The 26727-nt window shown below is 45.4% G+C and overlaps 1 protein-coding gene across 6 annotated transcripts in view; it reads right to left on the bottom strand.

The window, feature by feature from the left end:
• LOC139274170 (ATP-binding cassette sub-family C member 9-like) overlaps positions 1-26727 on the bottom strand; it is a 343814-nt gene that overhangs the window by 176707 nt on the left and 140380 nt on the right. For all 6 annotated transcript variants that reach the window (XM_070891221.1, XM_070891210.1, XM_070891227.1 and 3 more), the window contains one exon: positions 17500-17667. In XM_070891221.1, coding sequence (XP_070747322.1) covers positions 17500-17667 — 168 coding nt within the window. The remainder of the gene's footprint in view (positions 1-17499; positions 17668-26727) is intronic.

Genomic DNA, 26727 nt, shown 5'->3' on the forward strand with positions numbered 1-26727 from the left:
CAGGAAAAATAAACGATCTCCTAGTAAAATATCCTCTCGGAATGAGTGATCACAGTATGGTTGAATTTGTAATACAGATTGAGGGTGAGGAAGTTGTGTCAGAAACGAGCGTACTGTGCTTAAACAAAGGGGACTACAGTGGGATGAGGGCAGAGTTGGCAAAAGTAGACTGGAAACACAGACTAAACGGTGGCACAATTGAGGAACAGTGGAGGACTTTTAAGGAGCTCTTTCATAGTGCTCAACAAAAATATATTCCAATGAAAAAGAAGGGTGGTAAGAGAAGGGATAACCAGCCATGGATAACCAAGGAAATAAAGGAGAGTATCAAATCAAAGACCAATGCGTATAAGGTGGCCAAGGTTAGTGGGAAACTAGAAGATTGGGAAAATTTTAAACGACAGCAAAGAATGACTAAGAAAGCAATAAAGAAAGGAAAGATAGATTACGAAGGTAAACTTGCGCAAAACATAAAAACAGATAGCAAAAGCTTTTACAGATATATAAAACGGAAAAGAGTGACTAAAGTAAATGTTAGTCCCTTAGAAGATGAGAAGGGGGATTTAATAATGGGAAATGTGGAAATGGCTGAGACTTTAAACAATTATTTTGCTTCGGTCTTCACAGTGGAAGACACAAAAAGCATACCAAAAATTGCTGGTCATAGGAATGTGGGAAGGGAGGACCTTGAGACAATCACTATCACTAGTGGGGTAGTGGACAGGCTAATGGGACTCAAGGTAGACAAGTCCCCTGGTCCTGATGAAATGCATCGCAGGGTATTAAAAGAGATGGCGGAAGTTATAGCAGATGCATTCGTTATAATCTACCAAAATTCTCTGGACTCTGGGGAGGTACCATCGGATTGGAAAGCAGCTAATGTAACACCTCTGTTTAAAAAAGGGGGCAAACAAAAGGCAGGTAACTATAGGCCGGTTAGTTTAACATCTGTAGTGGGGAAAATGCTTGAAACTATCATTAAGGAAGAAATAGCGGAACATCTAGATAGGAATAGTGCAATCAAGCAGACGCAGCATGGATTCATGAAGGGGAAATCATGTTTAACTAATTTACTGGAATTATTTGAGGATATAACGAGCATGGTGGATAGAGGTGTACCGATGGATGTGGTGTATTTAGATTTCCAAAAGGCATTCGATAAAGTGCCACACAAAAGGTTACTGCAGAAGATAGAGGTATGTGGAGTCAGAGGAAATGTATTAGCATGGATAGAGAATTGGCTGACGAACAGAAAGCAGAGAGTCGGGATAAATGGGTCCTTTTCGGGTTGGAAATCGGTGGTTAGTGGTGTGCCACAGGGATCGGTGCTGGGACCACATCTGTTTACAATATACATAGATGACCTGGAAGAGGGGACAGAGTGTAATGTAACAAAATTTGCAGATGACACAAAGATTAGTGGAAAAGCGGGTTGTGTAGAGGACACAGAGAGGCTGCAAAGAGATTTAGATAGGTTAAGCGAATGGGCTAAGGTTTGGCAGATGGAATACAATGTCGGAAAGTGTGAGGTCATCCACCTTGGGGAAAAAAAAACAGTAAAAGGGATTATTATTTGAATGGGGAGAAATTACAACATGCTGAGGTTCAGAGGGACCTGGGGGTCCTTGTGCATGAATCCCAAAAAGTTTGTTTGCGGGTGCAGCAGGTAATCAGGAAGGCGAATGGAATGTTGGCCTTGATTGCGAGAGGGATGGAGTACAAAAGCAGGGAGGTCCTGCTGCAACTGTATAGGGTATTGGCAAGGCCGCACCTGGAGTACTGCATGCAGTTTTGGTCACCTTACCTAAGGAAGGATATACTAGCTTTGGAGGGGATACAGAGACGATTCACTCGGCTGATTCCGGAGATGAGGGGGTTACCTTATGATGATAGATTGAGTAGACTGGGTCTTTACTCGTTGGAGTTCAGAAGGATGAGGGGTGATCTTATAGAAACATTTAAAATAATGAAAAGGATAGACAAGATAGAGGCAGAGAGGTTGTTCCCACTGGTCGGGGAGACTAGAACTAGGGGGCACAGCCTCAAAATACGGGGGAGTCAATTTAAAACCCAGTTGAGAAGGAATTTCTTCTCCCAGAGGGTTGTGAATCTGTGGAATTCTCTGCCCAAGGAAGCAGTTGAGGCTAGCTCATTGAATGTTTTCAAGTCACAGATAGATAGATTTTTAACCAATAAGGGAATTAAGGGTTACGGGGAGAGGGCGGGTAAGTGGAGCTGAGTCCACGGCCAGATCAGCCGTGATCTTATTGAATGGCGGAGCAGGCTCGAGGGGCTAGATGGCCGACTCCTGTTCCTAATTCTTATGTTCTTATGTACCATTTACTTTATATGTCCTCTCCTCATTCTTTCTACCAAAATGTATCACTTCACACTTTTCTGCGTTTAATTTCATCTGGCATGTGTCCGACCATTTCACCAATCTTACTACGTCTTCCTGAAGTCTATCCCTCTCCTCCTCACTGTTCACTCTACTTCCAAGTTTTGTGTCATCTGCAAATTTTGAAATTGTGCCCTGTACACCCATGGCCAAGTCATTAATATATCTCAAGAAAAGCAGTTAGTCCTAGAACCAACTGCTGGGGAACACCACTGTATACCTCCCTCCAGTCCAAAAAACAAGCGTTCACCACTACTCTCTGTTTCCTGTCACTGAGCCAATTCCGTATCCTTGCTGCCACTGTTCCTTTTACTCCATGGGCTTCGACTTTGCCGGTAAGCCTATTATATGGCACTTTATCGAACGCCTTTTGGAAATCCATGTACACTATGTCAACTGCATTACCCTCATCAACCCTCTCTGTTACTTCATCAAAAAACTCTAGCAAGTTGGTTAAACATGGTTTGCCGTTAAAAAATTTGTGCTGGGTTTCCTTAATTAATCCACACCTATTCAAGTAACTGTTAATTTTATTCCTGATTATTGTTTCTGAAAGCATTCCACACTGCTGAAGTTAAACTGACTGGCCTGTAGTTGCTGCGTTTATCTTTACATCCTTCTTTGACAATGGTGTACCATTTGCAATTCTCTTGTCCTCTGGCACCACCACCGTATCCAAGGAGGATTGGAATATAATAGCCAGTACCTCCACGATTTCTTTCCTCAATTCCCTTAGCATCCTAGGATGCATCCCATCCACTCCTGGTGATTTATCTATTTTAAGTACAGCCAGCCTTTCTAATACCTCTTCTTTATCAATTTTTATCGCACTACCTCCTCCTTCACTATGTCAATAGCAGCATCCTCTTCCTTGATGAAGACAAATGCTAAGTATTCATTTAGTACCTCAGCCATACTTACTGTCTCCATGCATAGGTCTCCTTTTTTGATCCCTAATCGGCCCCACCCCTCCTCTTACTACCTTTTTACTATTTATGTGTCTTATAGAAGACTTTTAGATTACCTTTTATGTTGGCTGCCATTCTATTCTCATACCCTCTCTTTGCCCCTCTTATTTCCTTTTTCACTTCTCCAATGACCTTTTTATATATAGCCTGATTGTCAGATGTATTTGCAACCTGACATTTGTCATACACGCTCTTTTTCTGCTTCATCATATTCTCTAATGATTTCGTTATCCAGGGAGCCCTGACTTTAGTTGCCCTGCCTTTCACCCTCATGGCAATGTACCTCAACTGTACTTGAACTATTTCCTCTTTAAAGGCAGCACATTGTTCCATTACAGTTTTGCTGCCAATCTTTGATTCCAATTTACCCGGGGCAGATCCGTTCTCATCCCACTGAAATTGGCCTTCCCCCAGTTAACCATTTTCACTCTAGATTGCTCCCTGTTTTTTTCCATAACTAATCTAAACCTTACGACTCTATGATCACTGTTCTCTAAATGTTCACCTACTGACACCTGCTCCACTTGACCTAACTCATTTCCCACAACCAGAACCAGGTCCAGCAATGCCTCCTCCCTCATTGGGCCGGAAACATACTGATCAAGAAAGTTCTCTTGAACATACTTCAGAAATTCTTCCCCTTCTCTGTCCTATCTCATTACTATTACTATCTCAGTCTATATTAGCATAGTTGAAGTCCCCCATTATTACTACTATATAGTTCTTGCACCATCTGTAATTTCTCAGCAAATATGCTTCTCCATATCATTCCCACTATTTGGTGATCTATAGAATGCACTTAGTAGTTTTAGGGAATGAAGTTGAGCAGGTGGAAGGGGTATCAGTGGGAGAGTACTTAGGTGCTAGTGACCATAATTCAGTCCGATTTAAAGTAGTTATGAAAAAGGACAAGAATAAATCAGGAATAAAAGTTCTAAATTGGGGAAAAGCCAACTTTGCTAAGCTGAGAGGTGATTTATCCAAAGTGGATTGGAAACAGCAACTTGAAGGTAAATCAGTGTCAGAGCAATGGGAGGCATTCAAGGAGGAGATCCGGAGGGTTCAGGCCAAATATGTGCCCTTAAAGAAAAAGGGTGGGACGAACAAATCGAGTGCCCCCTGAATGTCTAGGGACATACAGGGTAGGATTAAGAAAAAAAGAGATGCTTAAGAGAGATACTGAGGGCTAAGTACTGCAGAATCTCTAAAGGAGTAAAAAGTCCAGGGGTGCAATTAAAAAGAATATTAGGAGAGCAAAGAGAGGACATGAAAATTCTTGGCAAGTAAAATAAAGGAAAACCCAAAGGTGTTTTATAAATATATTAAGAGCAAGAAGATAACTAAAGAAAGGTAGGGCTTATTAGATACCATGAGGGTAAACTGTATGTGGAAGCGGAAGATGTGGGTATGGTTCTTAATGAATACTTTGCGTCTGTTTTCACAAAAGAGAGGGACGATGTAGACACTGCTATTGAGGAGGAGGAGTGTGAAATATTAGATGAAATAAACAGAGAGAGAGAGGAAGTATTAAGGGGTTTAGTAGCATTGAAAGTGGATAAGTCCTTAGGCCCGGATGAAATGCATCTCAGGCTGTTAAACGAAGCAAAAGAGGAAATAGCAGAGGCTTTGACTATCATTTTCCAATCCTCTCTGGCTTCAGGTGTGGTGCCAGAGGACTGGAGGATAGCTGATGTGGTAACTTTGTTTAAAGAAGGGAGAAAGGGATAGACCGAGTAATTACAGGCCAGTCAGCCTAACCTCAGTGGTGGGAAAATTATTGGAAAAAATTTTGAAGGACAGGATAAATCTTCATTTAGAAAGACACAGATTAATCAAGGACAGTCAGCATGGATTTGTTAAGGGAAGGTCCTGTCTGACTAACTTGATTGAATTTTTCGAGGAGGTAACCAGGAGGGTCGATGAGGGCAGTGCGTATGATGGATTTTAACAAAGCTTTTGATAAGGTCCCACATGGCAGACTGGTCACGAAAGTAAAAGCCCAAGAGATCCAGGGCAAAGTGGCAATTTGGATCCAAAATTAGCTCAGAAGCAGGACGCAAAGGGTAATAGTTGATGGGTGTTTTTGTAACTGGAAGGATGTTTCCAGTGGGGTTCCGCAGGGCTTAGTACTAGGTCCCTTGCTTTTTGTGATATACATCAATGCTCTTGACTTGAATATAGGGGGTATGATAAAGAAGTTTGCAGATAATACTAAAATCAGCTGTGTGGTTGATAATGAAGAAGAAAGCAGTGGACTGCAGGAAGATATCAATCAACTGGTCAGGTGGGCAGAACAGTGGCAAATGGAACTTAATCCAGAGAAGCGTGAGGTAATGCATTTGGGGATGGCTAACAAGGAAAGGGAATACACATTAAATGATAGAACACTGAGAAGTGCAGAAGAACCAAGGGACCTTGGAGTGCCTGTCCACAGATCCCTAAAGGTAGCAGGCCAGGTCGATATGGTGATTAAGTAGGCATACAGAATGCTTGCCTTTATTAGCTGAGGCATAGAAAACAAGAGCAGGGGGCGTAATGCTTGAACTGTATAAAATACTGGTTAGGCCACAGTTGGAGTGCTGCGTGCAGTTCTAGTCACAGTATTACAGGAAGGATGTGATTGCACTAGAGAGGGTACAGAGGAGATTTACGAGGATGTTGTCAGGAGTGGAGAATTTTAGTTATGAAGACAGATTGGATAGGCTGGGTTTGTTTTCCTTGGAACAGAGGAGGCTGAGGGGGGAGACCTCATTGAGGTGTATAAAATTATGAGGGGCCTATATATAGTGGATAGAAAGGGCCTATTTCCCTTAGCAGAGGGGTCAACAACCAGGGAGCATAAATTTAAAGAAATTGGTAGAAGATTTAGAGGGGTTTTGAGGGAATATTTTTTCACGCAGAGGGTTGTGAGGGTCTGGAACTCACTGCCTGAAAGGGTGAGGCGCAGAAACCCTCACCACATTGAGGGCCCAAGTTTCGAGCCGCGCCTGGAACGGCGCAGTCCCGACCTGGACGCCCGTTTTTCGCGCCACAAAAAACCCTCCAGATTCTCCACCTCCCTGCAGGTCCTCTGGCACTCGGCGCAGCGCAGCACGAGCTATAGGGGGCGGAGCCAGGTACCTGCGCTGAAAACAGTGCCGGGACCTATGCACATGCGCGTTACAGTGGGCACGCATGTTCAGTAGCTCCAGGTGCCCAAAACTGTGTGGGAGGGGCCGAAGCACGCAGCCCCTAGCCCTGGCCCAATGGCCTCACTGGGGCTGCATGAATAAGGCTCCTCGCACGCCCAGCTCCTGCTTCCTCCCGACCCGACTCGACTCCCCCTTCCCGCCTCCGGACCGGACACGACACCCGCTCCCCCCCCCCACCCCCGCCCCCGGACTGGATCCGACCTGACCTCCCTCCCCCCGACCTGACCTCCCTCTCCCTCCCCCCGACCTGAACTGAACCGACCTCCCTCCCACCACCCCCCGACCCGACCCAACGCCACCTACCTGTAAATCTGGTGCTGGGGACGGGCCCTGCTCGAAGTCTCGGGCCCGGCCTGTTCAGCCTCCCTCCCCCTTCTCCTTCCCCCCCACCCCCCCCAATCTCCTTCCCCCCCGCCCCTCAATCTGCTTTCCCCCCCCCAAATCTCAAATCTCCTTCTCCCCCCCCCCCCAATCTCCCCCCCCATATCTCCTTTCCCCCATCTCCTTTCTCCCCCTACTCCCCCCTTCTCCCCCTTCCTCCCCCATCCCTCCCTCTGCTCCCCCCCCTTCCCTTCCCTCCCCAATCTGCTCCCCCCCTCTCTCCCTCTACCCCACTCCTCTCCCTCCCCTCGCTGTCAGAAACACAGACACTGACAGACAGAGAATGAGAGACACACAGACAGACAGAGAGATAGAGACACTGACAGAGACACACTGAGGGGGGCATCCCAGCACGCTGTTGGAGGGCTCCCGGTGCTGCAGTCGGTAAGTAGAAAATGTTTTATTTATTGATTTAAAAAAAAATTATTTCTTATTAATTTTTTTTGATTGATTTATTGGCTGATTTATTGATGTATTTATGATTTATTGATGTATTTATCATTTATTATTGATGATGGCTCTTTATTTGTAAAACTGAAGTGTTTAATGTTTGTAAACTTCCCTTTAAACACCCCCTCCCCCCTCCCCCATTCCCTACGCCTGATTTGTAACCTACGCCTGATTTTCTAAAGTGTAGACAAGATTTTTTCGAACGTACAAAAATCTTCACTTACTCCATTCTAAGTTAGTTTGGAGTAAGTTTTCACTGACGAAACTTTGAAAACAGGCATAAGTGGCCGGACACGCCCCCTTTTGAAAAAAAAATTCTGTTCCAAAGTGAAACTGTTCTAACTGACTAGAACTGGAGCAAACTAAATGACGAGAATTCCGATTTCTAAGATACTCCGTTCTACACCAGTTGCTCCTAAAAATCAGGAGCAAATCATGTGGAAACTTGGGGCCTTAAAAAGTATTTGGATGTGCACTTGAAGTGCCGTAACCTGCTGATTACTTCTATGATTCAATTGTAATGGCACCTCTATTATTTCTTAACTCTAGCCATATAGATTCTGTCCTTGACCCACCCCCACCACAGGACATCCTCCCTCTCCAGCACTAACATTTTTCCTTAACCAATACTGTTACACCACCTCCTATCTTTCCTAAACACTTTATAACCAGGAATATTTAATACTCAATCCTGCCCTTTTTTGAACCAAAACCATTCAAGTCTAATATAGGACATGTTCTAACACTCGCTTCATTCTATTTCCATAAGTTTTCTTTAAATTCCTTTTCTCAGTCTCAAGGTCACTCCAGGACATTTGTGAGATCACAAAACAATTGACATGTTCACCTAATACTTCAGAACCTTGCACTTCCAATCAAGCAACCAAACTCTCATCATCTGTAAGTGCTTTCAGAAATCGATTCCTTAGCATTAATTTGGAATATAGGAACAAGATTAGCCCATTTAGCCCCTCTAGCCTGTTCTGCCATTCAATAAGATCGTGGCTGATCTGTATCTTAATTCCACCCACCCGTCCTGGCTCCATATCCTTTCATACCCTTGGTTAGCAAAAATACTACTGATCTATGATTGAAAGTTATTAATTGAGCTAGCATCTACTGCTCTTGGTAGGAGAGTGCCACACTTCTACTACCCTTTGCGTGAGGAAGTCTTTCCTAACTTCTCTTCTGAATGAACTGGATCTGATTTTACAACAACACCAACAATTTGTATTTATATAGTGCCTTTAACTTAGTAAAACATCCCAAGGCGCTTCACAGGAGCGTTATAAAACATAAGGAGAGAAAAGAGAGGTAGAGAGGCAAAGAGGTTTATGGAGGGAATTCCAGAGCTTCGGGCCTTGGTAGCTGAAGGCACCACCACCAATGGCTGAGCGATTAAAATCAGAGATGCTGAAGAGGCCAGAATTAGGAGATTTTAAAGTTATGTCCCCTTATCCGAGACTCCCCGACTAGCAAAAAAAGTTTCTCTCTATCTACCTTATCAATTCCTTTCAAAATTCTAAAAACCTCAATCAAATCAGCCCCTAACCTTTATATTGCTGGAAATACAAGTCTAGTTTATATAATCTCTCCTCATAACTTAACCCTTGGAACCCTGGTAACATTCTGGTGAATCGCTGTCATCGCCCGATGCAGCTTTAGGGGACGATACCCAATTTAAGGTCCGGGATGCTAACAGGGCGATGCACACAGTGATGACGTCACGATCTCCGGGCGCAATGCCGTAGCGCTGCCACTAAACTCCCATCGAATTTGCGCCTAGTCGCAAAGTCATTTACGCCCTGTTAGCGCCCCCCAGGGGTGCTAACGAGAGGCACAAACGAAACCAATTTCTGCCCCCTCATCTCCTTACTCTCCCACAGGTCCATTAAGAGCCTAGCACTATCCAGGAAGATGACTCCTCAGAGCAGCCTCCAGCCTCTGTGGGTGCACCCTCACCAGACATATGGTCATCCAGCATCAGCGCAGATACGGTGGGTGGGTCCAACACGAGATAGAGTAGTGTTGTCACCTGATGACTTACAACTCACAAGTGGGCAAGAGCAGATGGTGGAGACAGGGACAGTAGTGGAGACTCCTCGCCGGAGGGCGGAGAATGTTCCCAGCTCTGCTTAGCTGCATGCAGATGCTGAGCCTCATGGGCCATCCAGAAAGAGGGCGATCCTGGAGGTGCAGGAAGAAGTGTAGGAGGCTTTGACAGGTTTTGCGACCGCGATGTCTGCAAATATGCAGAGAATGGAGTCGTCTATCTCTAACATGAGCACCACCATGTAGGCTCTTCCATGGATAGGATGGCCACCTGCATGGAGCAGCTAATGCGCCATTCACAGGAGCACATGGTCTCTATGGAGACTAGAGGTTATCTATGCAAAATAGATGGCAAAGGCTCATCGATGTTCTCTCTAAAAGGGATGTCAACGTAGAAGTGGGTCCTCATGTCTCCACTGCTGTGCAGCAAGGTGTTCTCCAGTTCCTTGCTACCAGGGAAGTGCGGGTGGCCCACGAATGGGATGATGGTGAGAGGGGACATGCAAGTGGGGACTCTTCTCAAAGCTCTCTCACTTCTCCCCCATTGCCCCCGCCCCCAAGTCAGAGCCCCAGATGCCTCCTGTGATTGTGATGGCCGAGTCTGCCCCTGCAGAAGAGGAGCAGACTTTGGCAGGGCCATCACAGGCTCCAAAACCCTGAGGACATCTGCCAAAAAGGTCTGTGCAGTCGCAGCAGGGAAGCGAGTAGATTGCCTCTACTTCTGATGAAGCCACATGGGGTAGCACCTCATAGAAGCACGGATTAGAGAAAGATGAAACACAAACAGATTCGCATGGGTAGCCACTTCGGTGTTTTACTAAATGTTTCTGTAAAGTTTCCGTTACTGTGATGTCAAACATATAAATCTTTTTTTCACCACTTTGCAGTCATGGACAAATTCGTATGCACCTTTGGAAGTGGCTTAGTGAGTTGGAGTGAATGATGAGGCATAACGGTACCTCCAGCAATGGTGTATGGCCTGGTCATTATAGGGATACTTATGGTGTTGCTGTGGGGTGGTGCAAACCTGGCGCAGCATGTGGCAGTCATATGGGTGTAATGCGTAAAGTTGTAAATCTGTCCATCCCTGGCAGCAATGTGCTCGGGTGCTAGTGGGATCTGGACCGCAGGTTCCTCCTCCTCGTCTTCCAGCTGATGCTCCTCTTCCTCCTCTGAAGAGGCAGTGCGCTCAGTGCCTTGCTACTCATGCAGCATTAATCCTCGGTGCTGTGCTATGTTGTGCAGGGTGCAGCAGACCACAACAACTGTGGAGACCTCAGCTGGTGCATACTGAAGGGCTCCTCCCAATCCGTCAAGGCATCTGAAGCGCATTTTCAGCATTCCTATTGTCTGCTCTATGACACATCTGGTGGAAATGTGGCTTTCATTATATCTCTCTTGGACCTCAGCACTTAGCCTCTTCAAGGGTGTCATGAGCCCGTCTTCAGTGGATAGCCCTCGTCTTCAAACCGGAATGTTTGTTTGGAGAAGAGCTGAGGGAGGGACGAGTCATGATAGGTGCCTGGGAATTTTGCGCGCACATGCACGATGATCTTCCTATGGTTATAAATGAGCTGCACATTGAGGGAGTGGAAGGCATTGCAGTTGACAAAGACTCCTAGGTGATGATGGGGTGCCCTGACGGCCACACATGAGCAGTTGATGATGTGGGAAGCCAGCCAGAGTGACAAAGCCGAGCGCCCGCTCAGTAACACTGGTTTCATCAGTGGCAAAGTTGATATAATTGGCTGACTTGTCAAAGAGGGCATCGGTGACCTGTATTTATGCATCTATGGGCGGCTGACTGCGAGATGCTTCAAATCTCTGCTGCAGATGCCTGGAAGGAGCCTGAGGTGAAGAAGTTCAAGGTGCTGGTGACTTTGACAGCCACTGGTAAGGCACTCTTCTGGGCTGCAGGGCTTCATGTAAATGTACAAATGTCTGCGACGACCTGGCGTGATAGCCAGAGCTTCCTTTGGCACTGCTGCTCAGTTATGTTAAGGAAACTCATCCTCTGCCTGTTTACCTTGTGCTGGGGATATCGCCTCCAGCGCAGTGCAGCCCTGCACTGATGCCCTCTGTCCTGTGGAACATCAGGTGGTTGAGGAGAAGGTTGGTGGTGTTGTTGTTGGTGCTGCTGGTGTTTGGGCTCATCGTACTCTGATTCTGAGGACCAAGGTGAGCCAGTATAGACGGCACCCATGCTGATGGAATAGATGGCAGGTGTAGTAGAGATGACAGAAGCAATCTGTTCATGGTGTGATAGGTTCTACCAATGAGGTGACAGTGGATACCAACATTGCTAGAAACACGTGCAATCTCTAGAAAGCTAAATCTGTGTTGACAATGCAGTCAACAACAGCATCTGCCTTATGAAAGTGATCAGTTGTGAGGTGGGAGTTTTTATTGTACTTTTCATGTTGTGCACTAATGAGCTGGATCAATGGCCACTCAACTTCCGCCTCAGGTTCACAGATGTGGTTCCGAGCTGCGTGATTCACATGCTCATCCAGGGAAATTTGAAAGGTAGGGTGAAAAAGGAACTTAAGGGTCTGACAAGTACCTAATTAATGATTTTAATTAGTTCACCCACCTTTGCCGTTCGGGTCGCTGCCGCGCCGGCAAACGTGTCTGAGGGAAAGACAGGTAGGGGGCGGGATGACAGTGAGTCGCTGATGAGCTGCAAGATTTTTCAAATTTCCCATCTGACCCGCCCCCAATCCCGCCCACACGGATGCCCAAAATTTAGGCCGTTAACTCTGTTTCTCTCTCCACAGATGCTGCCTGACCTAAGTATTTCCAGCATTTTCTGTTTTATTTCAGATTTCCAGCATCCGCAGTATTTTACTTTTATATCAGGTCTTTTGTATAGCTGTATCAAAACTTCCCGCCCGTTATATTCTAGTCCTCTAGTTATAAAGGCTAAAATTCCATTAGCCTTTTTGGTTATTTTTTGTACTTGACTACTATATGTTGGTGATCTGTGTACATGGACGCTTAAATCTGTTTGGACCTCCACTGTTGTCTTAGTTCCTTATAATTAGATACGTTCTCTCCATCTAACTACAACTTCCAAGTCTCCTCCAGCTCCATCACTAATTCACTGTAAGCCCCATATGGCGTTTTCTGTAATCGCCTAATGCCTGAAGCATACATGCAAACATTTAAAGTCATACACTGTAAGAACACCATACTTTACAATTTCATAGTCCACCTATGAGAAAAATGAGTGTTTCATTGCTATTACAAGTTGTTCAGCCAAAATTACTTTATTCCACTTATGGTGGTTCTGTAAAGATTCAAACACTCACAAAATCCATCTATGGCATCTCCCTCTTTAAAATTTGGTAACAAATTTAACTTTAAAAAAAAATGGGCTAGATCAACTACACCCGCACTCACCGACAATATAATTTTCTCCAGCAGGTCAACTGTACAATAGTCCTTCTCCCTTTCCTCTCCCTCAAATTTCTGTTCTCCTGTCTGCCTTGACTCTACACTGGCAGTCTTTTTCATCAGCCTCGAGTAGGTAGTGTGCCTCTTTGAGTTTTTCTTTCGCCTCATGTTTATAGCATTCCTTCTCCTTCTTATGTTGTTCTTTCACAGCCTCCACCTTCAATATTTCTAATTCACATGCATGTTTACTTTTTAAAAATGTCTTCTTGAAATGTGGGTGTCACTGGCAAGACCACACTTATTGGCCATCCCTAGTTTCCTGGAGAAAGTAGTGGTGGACTTTCAACTAGAACCGCTGTATTCCTTGTGCTCATGGTGTTCCCACATGTTAGGTGGGGAATTCAAGGATATTGCTCCAGCAATGATGAAGGAATGGCAATATATGTCCAAGTCATGATGGCGTGTGACTTGGAGGGAAACTTGGAGGCAATGGATTTCCCACAATATTGATGCTGTTGGAGTAATCTTGGTAAATTGCCACAGTGGGTCCTGTAGATGGTAAGTAATGCAACCACAGTGCACTCACGGGAGTGGGATGCACATAGAGTCCAGTGGCAAGGGCACCAAACTACTGTGTCCTGGATGGTGTCGAGCTTCTTAAGTTTGCTGCAATTGCATCCATACAGGTGAATGGAAGAATGGTGAGTATTCAACCACATTCCTGACATCATCCTCAAAGATGGTGCAGAGGCATTGAAAGGCAAGAGGTAAGCTACAGTACCCAATGTTGTAGCCAAAGTTTTAATAGGGCTTGTCTAATTAAGCTTCTGGTCAAAATGACAACCACCACAATGTTGCTGGGGGACGAGGGGGATGGTGGTGCTATTCAAGTTCATGGGAGATGGCTGGACTTTATCCTCTTAAAGATAGTCATGACTTGAAACTTTTATGTCCTGTAAATGTTACCTCGTACTTGTCAGCCTAAGCTTGAAGGTTAACCAGGTTTTGCTGTATGGGATGCTTCATTATTAAAATGAATTGTAAATGAAGGTGAATACTACAAATTCTTCAGTGAACAGCCCCATTCCTTACGTTTTGACAGGGAGCAGGTCACTGAAGAAGCAGCTGAAGATGACTGGGCCAAGGGCGCTTTCCTGAGGATCTCCTGCGACAAATTTCTGGGGCTGTGATGACTGGACTCAATCAGCCACAGCCATTTGCCAATACATCATCTATGATTCCAGGCACTGGAACATTTTCCCCTTGATCCAAACTCCATCCCCCTCTTGCCCCTTGACCCGAACTACCAACCCACCCCATTTGACTTCAGTTTTGCCAACACTTCTTGGTGCCATACCAGGTCAAATGCGGTTCTTGTGTCCATAATCTGGATCATGGCTATGGTGAGGTCTGGAGTCAAGTGGTTTTGCCGGCATGTCACTTCATGACAATATTGAATACATTTTCCATAGCTTTACTCAATGATTGGGAGGATTCTAATAGTGTAGTTATTGGCCGGGGTGGATTTATCCTGTTATACCTGAGCAATCTTCCAGAGTCATTGCTATGCTGGAACAGCTGGTCTAGAGGGACTGGTGCACAGTCTTCAGTACTATGTTCCTTGGCTTTTTCTTCTGCAGCTAAACAGGTTAATTCTAGCTCCCGGTCTAAATCTTTTTGAGCCGGTGTTCCAATGTTCCCTGTGAGCTGCGCTTTGTTCTACACAGCCTGTTTCTTTTAATGTTCGTCCATTTAAAAATCTGCGCATGCGTGGCATTTACAATGTAAAAGCTGGTGAGCAGCTTATGTGGCTGCGCAGCTAGGAACATAGGAACAGGAGTAGGCCATTGAGCCCCTTGAGTCTGTTCTGCCATTCAATGAGATCATGGCTGATCTGCGACTTAACTCACATATACTCGCCTTTGGCCTATAGTTATAAATTTACTAATTTTGTTTGGAATGTTTATTTTACAGTGGTTCTCATTTCAGCTTTGTGCTCAGGAGGACGCTGTGATATTCCATGACAGAGGGATAGTATGATGGGAATGTGGATGATGGGAATGTGGTGAACAATGGGGATCTGGGGTTTCATTCACTCAAATCTAAATTTGATGAGGCGTTCACGGACAGCCAATGCGGAAGGAAGATTTGTTGCCTGCCTCCTTATTCTCCTCCTCTTCCTCTTGCTGCTCCTCCTCCTCCTCCTCTCCCTTGCCCTCTTCCTGAGGTGGTCCCACAATTCCTGCTGGCAAGGGCTGTGCCCTCATGATGGCCAAGTTGTGAAGCATGTGGCAGACCTCCACGAAATGGGACGCCTGCTCCTCTGAGCGGTCAAGGCAGCGGAACCGTTGCTTCAGCAGCCCGATGGTCTGCTCGATAATGTTCCTGGTGGGAGCATGGCTCTCAGTATAGGAGGATTGGCACGAGTGTTGGGGGCATCAAGTGAGCATTACACATTCACTGACATCACAATATGCATAATCTTCATATCCCTAGTGAGCACAGACATTGGAAAATCGCGGCCGCCGTGGGACCTGCCAGCAGGGGGCGGAAGTGAGGCAGCTGCCATTTCTTTTTTGCCAAAATTGGCCTTAACAGCCAGCACTAACACCTCCAATTTCTAGACCCAGATATTTTCCTTGGATTCAGCGCCACTGGCAACTCCCGTAAATTCAGCTCCCATTCCCTATAAAGGAGAGGAAAGTGGAAAGACAGAGGTGCTTCGGAAGGGAATTCCACAGTGTGAGGCCTAGCAGTTGAAAATACACTGCCGTTGGTGGGGTGAAGGGAAGGAGGTGCACAAGGGGCCAGAGTCGGAAGAACTGAGAGTTCGGGGGAGGGCATAGGGATGGAAGAGGTTTAGAAATGGGAAGGGGCAAGACCACAAGGGAATTTAAACACAGATGGCACATCTTGATAAGGAAAACAGGCTAGAATGGCCTCTGGGGAGCAGAGCCAAGCCCGCGAAAAGTCTGTGGGAGAGTGTCAGCGAGACAAATGGCAAAAGCTGTTCCTTCACCACAGAGATCAAAATGCGGGCCATTATACTATAGAACACTGTTCGAACCTGTCCTTAACAAACTTTCAGAAAAAATATTCCATTTGCATTGCGAAAATAAAGTACTCTATACCTGCTTGCAACGTACCATCTTCATTGAATTGAATTCAGTCACATTGTTATGGAAAAAAGGAAACTAGTGCTATGAATCTCATAATATGAAGTACCACGTTGGCAATAATCCAAACCTTCAGGCAAAATACACCGGATGCCAGGTGGAAAGTGAGAAGACTCATTTAACTAAATTTTTCAAACTGTTGAATGATGTTATGTCCTCAGGACAAGTACTAGTCTTAACATGTGCTTGACAGTATTTCTGAGGTGAAAACTGAAATCCTGTTATCACATTAATTTTCTCCTGGTAAAATGAAAAAAATTCTTACAATTCCCAAAATAAGTTTGCAACTCTACTTGGAACAGCTTTAAACATATTGGTCCAGATTTTGCAGTAAAAATAACAGCGAGGCAATCAGAGCTCGCCGTTATTATAAAGAGTAAATCAGACAGCAGATTCCGGTGACCACACACACAAAGTTAAATGCGGAAATCAGGAAGTTGCTGTGCGAGTTGCCCTGCTCCTCCAGAAGCATCGCTATACCAGCATTTCACCCAGAGACTCACCAATGACACTCATGGAAAGTGGGAAGTTGCTGTACTTACCCAGTCGATACCAACTAAACTTGCCAGAAAAAGTTAATGCTTATCCATTCTAGTGAAAGTATCATTTAACAGCATGATAAGTCTTAATTACTGCCAAACAATCTCTCAGGCACTGAAAATGGACTTTTACAATTGTGCAGTCTCATTCCGTTAGATTTTAATTATTGTTGGTGAATTATAAAAAATAATAAATAATCTTTTTTACTTTGTCTTCCCATCTCTTTTATCTCCCTCTCTCTCTTAATTCCATATTTCTTTCCCACTCTTTATTTTTGTTTTCTGTACATGATTTGGCACTGAATTAAATATTCTATCTTACACTTCTTGGTTTAGACTCTGCACTGTTTATTAAAAATTTGTCAATCTGATTGGTTAGAGAGATACACTGTTGCTGATCCTGCTCACACAGGTCCCAGATCCCCTGTAGAGGGCGATGTGCTGAAATGGATTTCTAATTACCACAAGTTTCAGTGCAAAAGCCCATAGAAAGTCTGTGGACAAGTGTAAGTGTAATGAATAGCTGCCGCCATTCATAGCCTCTGACTACCAAATCTGGGCAATAGATATTTTACATCAGTCTTAAGTTCCTAATTAACTATTAGACTCAAACAACATTTAGAAAATCACTGAAGTGATTACATTTAGCCTGTCTGTGAAAGCAATATTTAAGAATTAATTTCATAATTAATTCCTGCTTTAGTAACAATGCTTATTGTAGAAACATTCCACTTCAAGGAATTTTGTGTTTATTAACTGATATATTTTGCATGATATTAAAATTCATCATATCAAATTTCAAAAAGTTAACCTTTTTTGTGGATTGGTTTAATCCAGACAATCAGTGAAATTAAAATTGTGCAAAATTTATTAGTAACCTGCCTTCAATGAAATCTATACGCAACTGATGACTACTTACAATGACTATAACTATCAACAACTTCTTACTTCAACAGGCATGTATCCATTTTTGCCAGATGCGTCTGCAGGGGTTAAGTAGTATTCTGCTTCTTTAGATCCAATGTCAGATGCTGTCATTCGCTTCAGTTCCTCAGTGTTAAAGAAAGATGCTAATCGTCGAGTGCTGACAACTGCATTCACCGTTATTTTCACAATCTGGAATAAAGTGGGACAGGAATTAGATTTCTTTATCTGACAAGAGAATTTAAAAAAAATCAAAGATGAAAGAGTAGAATCAATTCTGAAAGATGAATTATACCCGATGGATAACATACATTCAATTGACAAAATTTTAAAAATAATAGAGTGCACAGCAAGTTAAAATATGTATGGCTGCAAAAAAATATAATTTATCTAATTCTAGAAAGTAATTCAAAGCCACCTTAAGAAGATAATTTTACACTTCATCATCTACTCACTAACGGCAGTATAACTGCAAGCAGCATGATGCAAACTTTAAACATTCCGAGATGGTGGAACTGTTAAAACAGTTTGGTTGTAGCAAAAAGTCGATTGTCTCATCAGCTCTTCGCTAACATTAAAAATTTAGTCTGCCATTGGATTGTTGAAAACTGCAATGTCCACGCTGTATGCTTATACTGTTCTAAATTACAAAATGTTGTTTTCTGGTTTTGACTAAGATCACAAGAAAACGACAAACATATTCTCACTTAAAATATTTGTTTAAAATTATAAATGCAAGACTGAAATAAAACTTAATTATCTTCGAGAAATACAGCAAAGTTATCCTTTATTGATATATTCAAAATATTCCAAGTCTTGCTTAATCACAGCAAGTCAGGGGATAGGCTGCTTTACAAAGGTAGGACCATTTTACAGTGCAACATGCAATGTAACATTCTGCTGCTAAGGTAGAGCTATATATAAACTTGCTTGTTGCTTTATGGTTACATGGTTGAATGAAGCGAGATTGAGTAGAATGGGTGTAGACTCTTTGGAGTTTAGAAGAATGAGAGGTGATCTCATTGAAGCATATAAGATTCTGAGGGAGATTGACAGGATAAATGCTGAAAGATTATTTCCTCTGGCTGGAGAATCTCGAAATAGGGGACATAGTCTCAGCATAAAGGGCTGGCCTTTTAAGATTGAGATGAGGAGGAATTTCTTCACTCAAAGGGTTGTGAATCTTTGGAATTCTCGGTCCCAAACTACTGTGGCTGCTCAGTCATTGAGGATATTCAAGGCTGAGATAGATAGATTTTTGGACTCTAAGGAATTAAGGGACATGGGGATAGGGCAGGAAAGTGGAGTTGAGGTCGAAGATCAGCCATAATATTATGGTGGAGCAGCCCTTGTATGGCCTACTCCTGCTCCTAATCCTTATGTTCTTATGTACACTGAACACTATGGGCTGGATTTTCGGTTCTGCTCATTTCGGGGCAGTAATGACAGCGGGGCGGTAAAGTTTGTGCATGGGAACAGTTTGCGCCTCAGTCAGCAAAATTCAACAGCTGGGCCCTGTATGTGAGGCGGAGCGCTAAGGGAGGCGTTACCTCTCTTTAGGTACTAGGCTAGCTGAGCAAGTGTTCTAGGAGAGGACTGGGGGGGGGGGGGGGACTGAAAACACCAAAAACATTCCCAATAAATAATTTGCGCCAACAAAACATAAATCGCAAAAAAACCCAATCAACCTTACCGGAGTTCGACATTACTTACCTCACTGCAGCTACAGCTTGGACCGCCAGCTCTCACAGGCGGTCCCAGTAAGGCGCTCTACGGATCGGGCGGCAGCCAAAAATCGAGGGGTGTTGCACGCCGGTTCGCCTCTTCCGGGCGGTAATGCTCCGCGCCCCGTCGAAACCGGCTCCGAATATCCCAGCGGGGTGCTGGAAGCTGGCCACCTATCCGGAAGTGCTAACCGCCGGGACGCTAACAGGGGTGGCGGAAGACCAAAAATCAAGCCCTATGTATTTAATGTCCTTTCCATGATAGGATGCACAAAGTACTCTGTGACCTAATCAATGTTAAGTTTAATTTATGATTTTACAAAAAATTGAAGCACAGAAACTGGCCATTCAGCCCAACGTTGGTGTTTATCATCCATACAGGCAGTAGTCCTAATCCCATATGGCTTGTTCGCATGTCCTTTTATTCCCTTTTCCTTCAACCACCTATCTACCCAATTCTTAAATGTTCACATGGTCTCTGCTTCATTTTGAGGCAGTGCCATCGGCTGAGAGGATTCTTGAACGGCAGGCGTTAGGCGCGGCCCCAAAACGCGAAATTCAGTTTTGCCGCCTGAAAAGTGGATCGCAGCGTAAAATCATGGCGCTGCACACTTACCTGGAGGCGGTAAGCGGCGTTGAGTGGGCCGATAAGCAGAGCCTCAACATCCGGGAGTTAGGCAGCAAATTTGTGAAACGTCAACATGCTATGCCCTGAGCTCAATGTGCACTCTTAGGAATCCATGCTCTACATAGGTGCGGCCAGATGCAAGGTTCCCATTTGAAGCCTCACCCGTGGCGAGGGCCTGCATGCGCTGTTAACCTTGGCACTCGGTTCTTCAAACCAACTCTCATGTTGTTAACTCCTCAGTCTTCATATACATCTCGAAGACGGTAGCCTCCCCGTTACTGTTAGGTCCTGGCTCATTAATTCAAGCATTGCCACAGTAAGTCCATGCAGTAAATGGAAGTTACATCGAACTGTAAAGAATCTCATATACAAACATCTACTAAATGATATAAGGCACTTGGGACACACTGATAGAAAGATTCTAACTCAGATGTTCTCGTTAATCTCACAGGACAAGCTCGCCCATAGTCGCAGGGAGCAGATGATGATTGGCGGAGGTGACTCTGAACTCCAGGACCTGGCTCCATTGGAGGAACACGTCTCGGCCCTGATGGGCGTTCAAGTTGGTGCCATGGCAGTGGGTGAGGCCGATACCCCTGGGGACAGTGATGGTATGGAGTTCCTTTGCAGCATCTGGCAGGCCTCTTAGGCTTGGCACCACAATCCTTCAGCTCTTTCCATGAGATTGCCATTCTCAAATGCCTTTGCCACTCCTGGCCCCTTCCCCTAAAAATAACCACTCTTCTCTGGCTTTGTGTTTTCAGATGAAGTCAGACGCCAGGAGCCTGCATGTCAGCCTTCCACTGCGGGCGACGGTGGAGAGGAGGCGGCGGCGGAGGACACCTTTCTGGACGCGACGGAGGATTTAGTGTCCTCACAGAGCGGAACCAGCAGCTTTTGGTCAGAAGGCGTGGTCGGGGAGATGGAAGTGGGTGATGCTCCGGGGCCCAGTGGCCTGCAGCAACGCCATGAGGGATGGGAGATCAGGAGGCCAGCTCCCCGGAGGGTGAGTGCGTACCTGAGTGATGCTCAGCAGCACTCTGATGATGAGGCCGACTTAGAAGGTCTCTCAAGGCAGTCATTGCAGATGTATATCGATCTGCTGGGTGTTTTGTCAAGGGTGCCTGAGAGTGTCGATGCACCTACTTTGATTGTGGAGGCATTTGTGTCTCAGCAGCCTATCGAGCCCATTCTTGGTAGATACCAATGGATGTTGGATGCTTCAGGTGACCATGGGGTCCCAGACTATGGGATCACGGGCTATGGCTGATGTGGCAGTAGCCATTGAGCACCAGGCTGACGCTATGGTAGCCCTGCAGACTGTCATGCCATCAGTGTGTGGTGGCATCAATCAGCTCTGTGGTGTGCTGCAATCGCAGTCTGTCCTGATGCAGTCAACTTGAATCCATGCAGGAACTGATTGCTGCCATCGTGTCTGGGGCCCATCAGTTGCACGGGGAACTAACGTTGGTGAAGCACGGCAGCAATCTGTGCTCAGCCAGATAGCTCCAGATGCGGAGGCTTTGCTCCTGGGGAGTAGCATTGTGTCGGGCCTATTGGAACATGATGTCCTCTCTCAGGACGACATCATTCCACCCTTTCCCCCGCAACCCATCCCCCAGAGTGCTGTCACCCATGCTGAGGTGATGCACTCCGCAGGCGGGCCTCTCAGGGCCCGAACTGGTGCAAACGTCCTGCTAGGCCATCAGCTTTGGCAGCGGTGCCAACACAGCGACCTACTACCAGCCTTGCTGCAGGCACCGAGACCCCATTGAGGAGGAGCAGTAATCCTAGGAGGGGGAGAAGGGAAGGAGTGGGAAAACACTGAGAAAGAGCCAGTAAATATGTGTGTGCTAATGGTCAGAAATGGTGACCTTGCTCGAAAATGAACTTATGTCAATAGCATGAGCCACTAAAGAATTGTGTGATGCTGGCCAGAGATGCTGTACTTGTTCCATGATGAATTAATGTAAATAGTTGCACGTGGATGTGGATGATAATTCAAGGAGTGTGGTTTCAATTATTGTTTGCTGTGGATGATGGCGTCCTTTAGTGCTTCTTTACAGCATGCTATGGTTTTGTTTGTAAATAAAAATTTGTTTAATTTGTCACCATCTTGTCTTGCCATTTCTATGCATGGAGGCTTGGAGAGTGGGGTGTGATGTCTTCAGCTATGCCACATGCATACAATCAATAGACCCCTGAACCATGGGGAAGCCCGCTATTCTGGCGAAGCTACGGGAGTGCTCATCCAAGTCTTCCCTGGACATGCTGAACTTGATGTAGTCCATTCGTTTGCTGTAGAGAGCGTCGGTAACCTGGCAAATGAAGAAATGTACTGCAAACTGCTAGATGTTGCATATATCGCCTACAGGAGAGGGAAGTAGCCGATAGCACAGATGTTGTGGGCTGCTGTCACTTTCACTGCCACTGACAGCGAGGTCCTGGTTCCGATGTTATCTGCCAGGTATTTCTGCAAGAGGTGGCAGAGCTCCATCACCACCTCTTGGCGGAACCTCAGCCTTCTTAAGGCACTGGGCCTCGGATATAGGGTAAACCCTGCGACTACATGATGTTCTGCACCTCTGTCTGCACCTTCTCTGGTGAGCATCCACATTTACCATAAGACGTCTCTGCAGCCGACGCCTTTGAAGTCCTCGCAACAGGATGACATAGTGTGTGATCACTGCCCCCATAATTTTTCAGAGGTTAAAGTGATATGCTAGGTGCAAATGTATCTGTTGTTGAAGGTAATAATGTCTGTGAGTAGCTAGTCCTGAAGCTTCGGAGTAATTAGCCGCAGGACGTCAGCACTTTCGAACTGTGCAAGCAGCCAACGCAGCACGGACCGCGAACTCTGTGGGCCGGCTGCAACTCCCTGTAAATAATGCCCTGGATTTCTTTTCCAGCCTTGCGCACGCCAACTTTTTCAGGTGTCATCGTTGCCACCCGGTAAGTGAAGCGGGCAGTGAATTTGCCAAAACCAGCGCCAAGGAGGCGTTCCACGCGAGGTGACGTCATGATTTACATGGTGTTAGCCGGTGGGACTTTAAATTTTAACCCCCTTTAAAAAAAGACAACCAAATTTCCCATCAGGTAGCATCCGTGCCTAATGCTGACGGCCAGCCGTTCACGCCCCGTTGCAGCCTCACTCATGCGGTATCAGCTGGCAGTAGCAACCGAATTTCGACCTCTAACTTCGGTAGTGCATTCCACAGCCTCGCAACCCTCTGTCTCTCCTGCTTTCTGTTCTAAATCTCTTACATTTAATATTATGTCTATGTCTCCTCATTCGGGATTCTTCAATCACTGGTAACAGTCTGTTTCTATCTACTCTGTACCTTCCCTTCATAATTTTAAAACCTCTGTCAAAGCACCCTATAATCTCTGTTCTAATGAAAACAGCCACAGTTTTTCAAGTATCCCTTTTATTTGTATTTCCTAATATTCGTCAACATCTGAAATGAATCTGCACTATACCTTCTCCATTGCCTCAACATCTGCCCTACAGTATTGGAGTCTAAAATAGCAGACAGTACTACAACTGTGCTCTCACTACGGATGATATAGATTCACCATAGTATCTCAACTTTTATATTCTTATGGAGGTGAAATTGCCCCTTCTGATAAAGCCTCTCGTTGCCTGAAAGAGGCTGCCACGGGGCAGCGCGGCATGACCACCGAGTCTTCGCCATTTTAAACACTGCCCTTCCTCAGGGTCGGAGCGGTGTAGGGGACCACTCCACCCATTTATCCCACCGCGGGGACCCCTCCCCAAAATTGCCATGTGGGAAATAGCCCTTTTGCGGAACTGTCCCGCGGGAAGTGCCCCACTGCCGGTCGGTGCCCCCGAAAACTTTTTCTGTCGGTGCACTTCTTGTTGGTCGGCGGTGCGGCCGCCCTTAAAGGGGAGATGGTGCTGCCGGCGACGTCGGCCCGACAATTATGCCCCCGGGTCCAGCCAGGCCGCCAGCAGACAGACTGGCATCCATGGTGTACCAGGCCGCTGGCCCGTCCGAAACCCTCCCTGGTGGCCCAGTGGACCAATGTGAAAAATAGGCAGAGCTCGCAGTGGCTCTCCCCTTTACCTGAAGGGGTGGGATGTTGTTACATGTCAGTGGCGCGCTGACATCATCAGCGAGGCGCCGATGACTGTTCAGGGCGGCCAACCCGCTACAAGGGCACTTCCGCCCCTCAGCTGCCACAACATCCGCCCCGACCGGAAAAAAACTTCAAAGTGCCGAATCTCGACGGCATCTTCATTGCATAGGTTGCGGCGGAGAAAACCTTTAAAAAACGGAGGGTACGCCCTGTTTCAGGTGGTGGGCAATTTCGGTCCCTATACCTCTTACCATAAAATCCAGTAATCTGTCACTGTTTAATGCCTTATCCACTTAAGATGCTGCTTTTAATGTTTTGGGAACCTGAACCCAAATTACATTTGCTCTTTCACATCACCCAGTTTAATTGTATTTTTTTTAACACTAAAATGCACCATCTCACATTTACCGACACTGAATTCCATCTGCCACATTTTTGCTCATTAATTAATATTCTCTTCCAGCATCCTTGGGTCCTTAGAATTATTTACTATGCCTCCTATTTTAAAATCATTCACAAATTTGGATACCATTCCGTCTTGCCCTATATCCAAATCATACACAATTAACAGAAGTGGTTCCAGAACAGAACCCTGTGGGACACCACTACCCACTTCCAACCATTCTGGGAAACTACCCTCGACTCCTATTCACTGTTTGTTACCTTTTAACCAGCTTTTAATCCAATTTGCTACCCTCTCTCTAATTCCATACCCCTTAATCTTTTCTAATAGTCTCCTGTGTGGTATTTTGTTAAAAATTTTCTGAAAGTCCATTTATACCACATCTACTGCATTTCCACCATCCACTGTATCAGTCACTTCTTCAAAGAACTTCTTTGCTCTCGTACTCTATGCCCCTATTTATAAAAAAACAAAATTCTATGGTTCTTTTCATGTTTTACTTATGTGTACTTTCACTTTCAAGAAATTATTTAGCTGGTCCAAAATGTATTACCTCTCACTTATCCAGATTAATATTGCATCTGCAGCCTGCCTGTCATTGTCAAGACCAGTCTAGATTTCCCTGCTCCTTTGCAGTCCTTCTATTTTTCTGTTATTTTGAGGCTGTACTCCCTACATCCAGGTCCAAATTATTTATATATACACAGAACAAAAATGAATCAAACACTGTGGTACAGCACATTCAAACCTCCAATCGGAGCAACATCCATTTAACGTAACTCTTAGTTTCCTGTCTGTCAACCACCTTTCAATCCATACTGCAACATTTCCTCATACCATATGGCTGAATTTTGTTAAAATAATTTCTTTTGAGGCGACTGATTGAATGCCTTATAAAAGTCTATGCACATTACAACTACTACATTCATGTTATCTGTCCATTTACTTCTTCAAAATAACCATTAAATTTGTCAAACACAACTTACTTTTAATAAATCTATGCTAGCTGTCTTGATCCCACAAGCTAAGGCCTAAGCGCTTTTAAAAACTATCTTTATCCAACCAAGGTTAGCCGAGCACTTTCTGATTGCATGTTGGTCCTGGTGAATGATCATAACTATGGCCTAAGGATATGAGTGGCCATCCGGTAGGTATGGTAGCATACTAGTAATCCAGAGGCCTGGATTAATGAAGCCCAGAGACACAAGTTCTAATCCCACCATGACAGCAGGGGAATTTAAATTCCGAATAATAAAGCTAGCATCAGTAAAGGTGACCATGAAACTACGGATCTTTGTAAAAACCCATCTGGTTCACTAATGCCCTTTAGGGGAGGAAATCTGTTACACTTACGCGGTCTGGCCTATATGTGACTGCAGTCCCACCCTACTCGTTCACTCTGGTGTGGCCCTCATCTCTGCTTCCTTAAGTCCAAGGGACGCAAACTTGAATGGATATGGCGGACAACTGGTTTACCCATTCACCGCCAGATCTGGCTGGACCACATTATCGGGTCCCAATCGCGTCTGTCAAAATCGCTCACTATTCCAGAATCATTCTTGAATGCCAGGATAAACCCAAGCTTCTATTATCCACTACTAACCGTCTTCTTTAACCCCTCTCCCGTCTCCTCCACCCTCACCTCCGACAAGTGTGAGGAGCTCATGGACTTCTTTGTCTCGAAGATTGAGACCATCTGTTCAGCTGCCTCTGCCACTTCCCTTCCTTCCCCTAGCCCACCGGGCCAAACGTCCTCTAGGATCCCCCCTGCCCTAGCCCTGACCTCACATCTTTCTCCAGTTTCTCTCCGATCTAACTTCATGACCTCTTCGAGCTCATCTTGTCCCTAAGACCCATTTCCTGCTCTCTTGACCCTATTCCCACCAAACTACTGACCACTCAACTTCCTTTTCTGGCTCCCATGTTAGCCAACATTGTTAACGGTTCTCTCCTCAGGTACTGTCCCCCTCTCCCTCAAATCTGCCATCATCACCCCTCTCCTCAAAAAAACAACCCTTGACCCCTCCATCCTTGCAAACTACCGCCCCCATCTCCAACCTCCCTTTCTGCTTCAAAGTGCTTGAACATGTTGTCGCCTCCTAAATCCGTGCCCATCTTTCCCTTCAATCAGGTTTCCTCCCTTGCTACAGTACCGAAACGGCTCTCAAAGTCACAAATTACATCCTTCGTGATTGTGACAAATAAAGTAGCCCTTCTCGACTTATCTGCAGCCTTTGACACGGTTGACCATTCCATCCTTCTCCAATGCCGTCCAGCTGGGTGAGACCGCACTCGCCTGGTTCCATTCTTATCTATCTAATCATAGCCAGAGAATCACCTGAAATGGCTTCTTTTCCTGCTGCCACATCGCTACCTCTGGTGTCCCCCAAGTTTCA

Source organism: Pristiophorus japonicus, chromosome 1 (genome assembly GCF_044704955.1).
Source record: "Pristiophorus japonicus isolate sPriJap1 chromosome 1, sPriJap1.hap1, whole genome shotgun sequence".
Classification (NCBI taxonomy): Eukaryota; Metazoa; Chordata; class Chondrichthyes; family Pristiophoridae; genus Pristiophorus; species Pristiophorus japonicus.